This window comes from Geospiza fortis, unplaced genomic scaffold (assembly GCF_000277835.1).
Source record: "Geospiza fortis unplaced genomic scaffold, GeoFor_1.0 scaffold1, whole genome shotgun sequence".
In the NCBI taxonomy this organism is placed as follows: domain Eukaryota; kingdom Metazoa; phylum Chordata; class Aves; order Passeriformes; family Thraupidae; genus Geospiza; species Geospiza fortis.
In genome coordinates, this window is record NW_005054320.1 from 2,710,811 (window position 1) to 2,716,845 (window position 6,035).

The window sequence follows — 6,035 nt, forward strand, 5'->3', positions numbered from 1 at the left end:
GGGGGCCGTGAAGATCAACGTCAGCCTCGTGCCGCCGCTCGTCCTGCTGCCCGTCTTCCTCCACGTTGCCGCCCTGCACTTCCTGCTGGGGCTCATCGTCCTGACGTCCCTGCCCGTTGTGGTGCTGTGGTATTACTACCTCACCCACCGGAGGAAGGAACGGACTCTGTTCTTCTTGAGCCTGGGGCTCTTCTCCTTGGGATATATGTACTATGTGTTTCTCCGGGAGGTGGTTCCCCGGGGCCACGTGGAGCATTCCCAAGTGGTCACTCTCACGTGCGGGTTAATTCTTATGCTTGCAGCCCTGTCTCGAGCCAAGAAGGACCCTGGCTACCTTCCCATCCCAGCAGGCAACGAGAAGCCATCGCACCAGGGTTTGCACAACAAGAGTATTAGAGGGAGCTCCAGCGGGCTCCATGGCATCTCAGGTGCTGCCAGCAGTCGTGCTGTGAATGGGGAGGCTAAAGGTTATTGCAGGATGTCAGCTGAGCAGCCAGCAGGTGTGAAAAAGGACTGGTGCACTAAATGCCAGCTGGTCAGGCCAGCCCGAGCAGGGCACTGCCGGCTTTGTGGCAGGTGCGTGAGGAGACTGGACCATCACTGTGTCTGGTAGGTTTTGCGGGGCTGAGGCTCCCTGTGTTCTTTCTCTGAGTTCCCTCCTTTTTAAAGTAAGCTTCTTTTTCTACAGTCCCCGGCAAATAGAGTTGCTTTTGCTATGTGCAAGACCTTATGACACTCTTTAAATATAAATAGCTTTGTATTTACCCTTTAAAAGAACAGTTAGAATAACTATCATTCTAAGTGGGTTGAGCTGATAGCTGAAAGCTTCTACAGCATACTTCATAATTGCTTTTATTTCTCTACTGTTTTTCATCGCTTTTGGATTGTTTTTGCAGTGGGTTTTCTTGGATTTGTTTTTTTTCTTTAAACTTGGTCTGTAGAGCACTAGTAATCCTGCAGTTCAGTTGCATTAGCGCTCTCCTGGGGCAAGGGAGCCCAAAGCTACCTTTTGGGTGTTCCTGTGGTGCTGGAACCGAGGGGGCAGTAGGATATAATGTATCTCTGCAAAGGATACTACCCCTGCTAAAATTTTGATGCAAACAGTCTGCTGCTGTTACCCTACAGGTCTATTGTCTTGTGTTTGTAACCTTTCTATATAAAGTTATAAAGCTTCTTTGAACATTTTTCTAAGTTCTTAGCCTGTGTCAACTGGAAGTACCTTGGAAATCAGGTTCTCTGACAGCTGGGGGAGGAAGAAGAAATAGAAGACTGTTTCTTTTCTTTTTTTAAGCAAAGTAATCTTTTATTTCCTTTTGGAGGATTAACAGCTGCGTAGGGGAGCAGAACCATCAAGCTTTCATCCTTGCACTCTCCTTCTTCATGCTCACCTCTGTGTATGGGATTACCTTGACACTGCACACCATCTGTAGGGGCCCGAGTCTGTTTGTGGCATTGTTCTACTGCCCCGGGGCCTATTCTGACTACAGGTGAGATGTCTGTCTGGGAGAGAGCTGCGGTGGGAGCAGGCTTGCTCAGGCAGCTTGGCTCCTGTTCCTCATTCTGCTGGTTGTCAGACCTGATCACAAAGTGTTCCCTAAAAAACTCTGGAAAGCAAAGACGTGTTTCTACTTTTGCCAAGGTGGGCAGCCTAGCCTCAGAGAGAGCTTGCTATTTATGTGGAAAAAGTTGAAGGAGCTAGGACTAGAAGTATTTATTGTGTTATGTATAGATGTACACCCCCCCCGACAGCCTGGAATCCACATGCTCTCTCTCCCTCTCATTCCTTACTATTTATCTAGTGAATGTCCTCCAAGCTATCTGCCTCGAACATGCTGTGTCTGGCAGGGAAGGTGGTGGGAGCTATTGGACGTGAGTCCAGAGACCAGCACTACCACAGATGGGCAGAGTACTGATCGTACTCAAGTGACCCTTCCTCTACTCCATCTCACGACCTGTAGAGTGAGAGCATCCTGGGGTCCTTAAATAAGGCCTGAGCACCATTACAATATGAAGAGTAAAGAGCTAGGTTGTGTGACAGCAATGTGTAAGAGTAGCTCTGCTTGCAGTAAAAGCTCTCATTAAGTAAACCCTGAAGCTTTAATTTTGAGAAAGCCTTTAAGGATTATCTGATGAAAGCAGCAAAGTGAGATCACTGTGGCAGATGTAGACAGGGATTTGAAAGGATAGTGATTACCAGGAAAAGTCACTTTAAAGCAGCTGCTCCTGTACTAAATGGCTTCCTTCCCATCTTTTTCCCTGCTGCCAGCTCTGCTCTGTCGTTCACCTGTGTATGGTACTGTGCCATTGTAACAGCTGGCATGGGATACATCCTCCTTATCCAGCTGTTGAACATCAGCTACAACGTGACTGAGAGGGAAGCTCGGCTGGCTCTGCGGGACAATACTGGGCACAGGCTGCTGGGCGGATTAGTGATAGACACTGGTCAGTATAACAGGGGACTCCTGTGCAACTGGGGCCACTTCCTGAGCCTGGGGGCTTCTCCTCCACAGCGCTCTGCCGAGGACATCGTGTGACACCCCTCGTTCTGCAGATGGCCTTGTGTCATGGCTCACTGACTTTGTTTAGCAGGGGAGCAGCCCCTCCCACCAGGACTCCTCCTCACACAGCCTTTCCTCGTGGTCATTATGTGGGCTATCCCCTCTCTGACAACAGCAGATGTTTTCCCCAGTGGAATGGTTCTTCACATGCTGTCAGCCAGCAATAGGATGCAGAAAGCAGTAAGCCATATGTGCAGGTGGGGAGAGGAGGAGCCTGCTGCCTTTTTTCACCGTGGGAAACAGCAAGAAAAGCACAAGGTTTTGAGAACTTGAGTTTCCCTTAGATGTGAATACTGGCATCAGGAGGAACCTGCTGCTGGGCTTCAGAGAGTGCACTGGTTCCTGCAAAGGTTAAGGAATCCCTGGATTTGTACCTATGTGTGGCATTTTGGAGATGTCAGAAGAATGAACTTTGGACACAGATAACAGATGAACCCCTGCAGAAACCAGATTCTTTGGCTAGAAGAGACTGTCTAGGCAGTCACTGGGCAGTGCTCTCCTCTCTGGTGCATCTATTTATTTTTACAATCTCTGATTCCATCCAGCTGTGTACGTGCTTCTATTAAGTGCCTTTGTGAGCTACATTCCTGTAGGACTTTGTAAGATCCCTTCACCTCTTGACCCCTAAAGTTGTTATTCCATCCCTGTCTGTCTAAATGAGTGAAAAGAGATCCCATTGTTCTTTCTGCAAGCTGGGTCTGTATTGGTTTGAAGGCTTTGCTCATCTCCCTCAAAGTGTTTCTGCTTTGATTATTGGTTGTGACATGTGACAGCAGGTAAATACACCAAGTAAGGAGTTTTGAAGCAACATGTGACAATGAACTTTGAGGGCAAAACAAGAGTGCTGTCTGTCTGGTATTACTGAAGCTTTACCTTCTTCCTGTGTCTATGGGAGAAGGGAGTCTGTGGGAGAGTAGGCAGTTCTACTACCATCATGTTGGGTAGGTAGCATCTTGGTTGTATTGCTGTCAGCACAGTGATCTTGTCTCCTCTCAAACCGGTTACTGTGGAGCTGCCTGACTGTAGATGTGATTTCTCAAGCCAAGAAGCCAAGGAACAGATCAACCCTAAGGTACATAGGAGGAGGTGGAGGATGTGTTGGAGGTGTTTGTTTTTGGGATAGATGACCTGTACTGGCAAGTAAATGAACCTCTTAAAACGTGCTCTGCAAGAGTGCCATTTTTTCCTCATCAGCCTGCAACTGTATTATGGCCTGGACTCAAGCTTCAGCCAAAATAACAAGGTTTTGGTGGCAGTGGTTTCTGGATTTCATGGGGTGGGATTTTTTTGTGGCTTTTTGGTTTAAGCCTTTTATGTAGGCCGTTGGCCCTGCAGTAATAGGAGAGGTCTGGCTGGAAGAGCTGGGGACCATGGCACAAGAATTTCAGGTTGGGCCTAAGTTGCAAAAGCGGAGATAGAGCTTTGTTCCTAGCTATGGTGTTTTCAGACGTGTGCAGTGTGCGTGGGTCATGCCTGCCCCTGAGTGCATGGGCATGGCAGGCAGCTGGGGGATGTTGGGCAAGTGATGCACATTCACTGTGCTGCTGTGCAGTAGCTTTGAAGAATAAATGGATGGTGCATGATGCCAAAAGAAAGCAGGGGCTGTCCGCTGGGATCCCTGCCATATTTTTTGAGTGCTTCTCATGATATGTCCCAGTTTAAGGTAAAGACAGTGTTGCTTTTTGCACTGTTTGGTTTCCTCAAGTGGCACATTTTATAACCACCAGATAATTAAGGAGCAGCTGCATTTGGAATGTGGCTATACAGTTACTGAATTTCCCTTATTTCTTTCCCCTTTTCATCCAGTAAGCAGTTCTTTATAAAGAGGTAAAGGGACAGCTCTTTTGCTTCCTACCTCTAACCAAGCACAGCAGAAAGTTCTGACCACTTTCTTGACCCTAATGTGAATAAAAAAGTATGCAGCTGGACTGTGCAAAGTGTTCCTTTATGACCTTCTGTTTGGAACTTGAAAGCCTGATCTTAGGAGCTCAAATTGAGACGAAGTTGCTTCCACTTGAGTTGTCTGTAAATGTTTCCATGGCACATATGTATATTGTGATGCCTGCTGAGATGATGTCAAGCTTGGCAACCCTGGAGATTAGGATGCTGTGGGCTAGGAGGATCTTATTAGATTTTACCCCGCTGGCAATGAGGAAGATAAAGGCAGAAGGACCTCCTGGGCTAAATGAACCCCTGCAGTGGAGACAGCCAATTTGTCCGTCCCTGTGTGCTGCATGCACAGGAATCAATCATGCACCCACAGGCTGAACAAGCTCTGGGAGCTTTTGCAGGTTTGAGATAAGTGATTTCTCAGAGTCCTGCTACTCCTGGCTTGGAGAAAGCAGAGCAGATCACAAGGTGCTTCCCTGGCAGTGCTAACCCTGTGGTGCTTACTTGCTCCCACAGGCAGAGGTTGGTTTCACCTTTGCAGCCTGTCTGTCACTGTAGCTTTGTCCCTTGTCTCTTAGCGAGTGGAAGGTTTCATCTGAACTGCTTACACCCAGACTCTCTCTGTTCTCCCAGGCAGCGTGGAATTTGGACTGCAGATTAGGAACAAAGGACCTGAGACTAATGTAACCATTCCATACCTTGATCAAACATGCTCCAGTAGAGTGGGGGCAAAGTGCTAAAGTAAATTCCATTTTTTGCACTGGCTCCAGGGGGAACTGAAACCATCCAGGGCACTAAAAGATTGCAAGGATGGAGTTTTTTTCTAGGAGGAAAATGCAGCGCTGATTCCTCAGTGAATAGGAGATTCAGGTGGCTGTAATCTGCATAGTAATGGTGACTGTTTCTTTAACGGCATGGCATTGGTTTACCTCTTCTTCCTGATAGGATTTGCTTTGTGAACACATTGGGAGATGAGAAGCATAAAGTAATGGGATATTTCAAAGGCATCTAAATGGGCGGAAGAGTTTCAGTCCTTTCAGATGCATACGTGGGAACTCTCCTTTTAACATCGCTGAGAATTAGCAGGAAACCCTTGGAGGGTAATGCTTCCTTTCCAGTTATTGCAAGGGCAAACTGTTGTGATCTGGTGTGCTCAGGAACAGTTTATTCTCTGAGTAATTTCCTGTTGAGCTTGGTACTGACCATGCTGGTAGAAAAATGTTAAAATCTAGATATACAGAGTCAGTCCTTGGGCTCCCTATGTTAGTAGCTGCCTAGATCCATGCCACCTGGGGGTTGGAGCAGTGGGAGCAGCCTGCATGTGACAGGGGACTTGTGGGTTGTGTGTGGCTTTCAGGCAAGGACCAGTGTCTCACCTGTAAAGCTGTATGCCTGGCAGTGCAGAAAACAGTACCCTGCTGGCTCTTGATCGTTTTCCCTGTGTGTGAAGAGAGGACCTGAAGCTGATCAAGAGCAGGGAAGGATTTTGGTAATAGCCAGTCTTGATGCTTTTCCACTCAGACTTTGAAAGTTAGTTTATAAACTAAAGCATAGTTTATCTTGCTTTACCTATGACCTTTTAAGAGG

General features: G+C 47.4%; 1 protein-coding gene across 1 annotated transcript; it reads left to right on the forward strand.

The window, feature by feature from the left end:
• Nucleotide 1: 1 nt before the first annotated feature.
• ZDHHC23 (zinc finger DHHC-type containing 23) lies at nt 2-4,131 on the forward strand (the record flags this gene model as incomplete). The annotated part of the gene is made up of 3 exons (XM_005420641.2): nt 2-609; nt 1,320-1,487; nt 2,267-4,131. Coding segments are annotated over 3 exons (1,044 nt in total), but the record flags the coding sequence as incomplete, so codon positions are not given.
• Nucleotides 4,132-6,035: the final 1,904 nt, after the last annotated feature.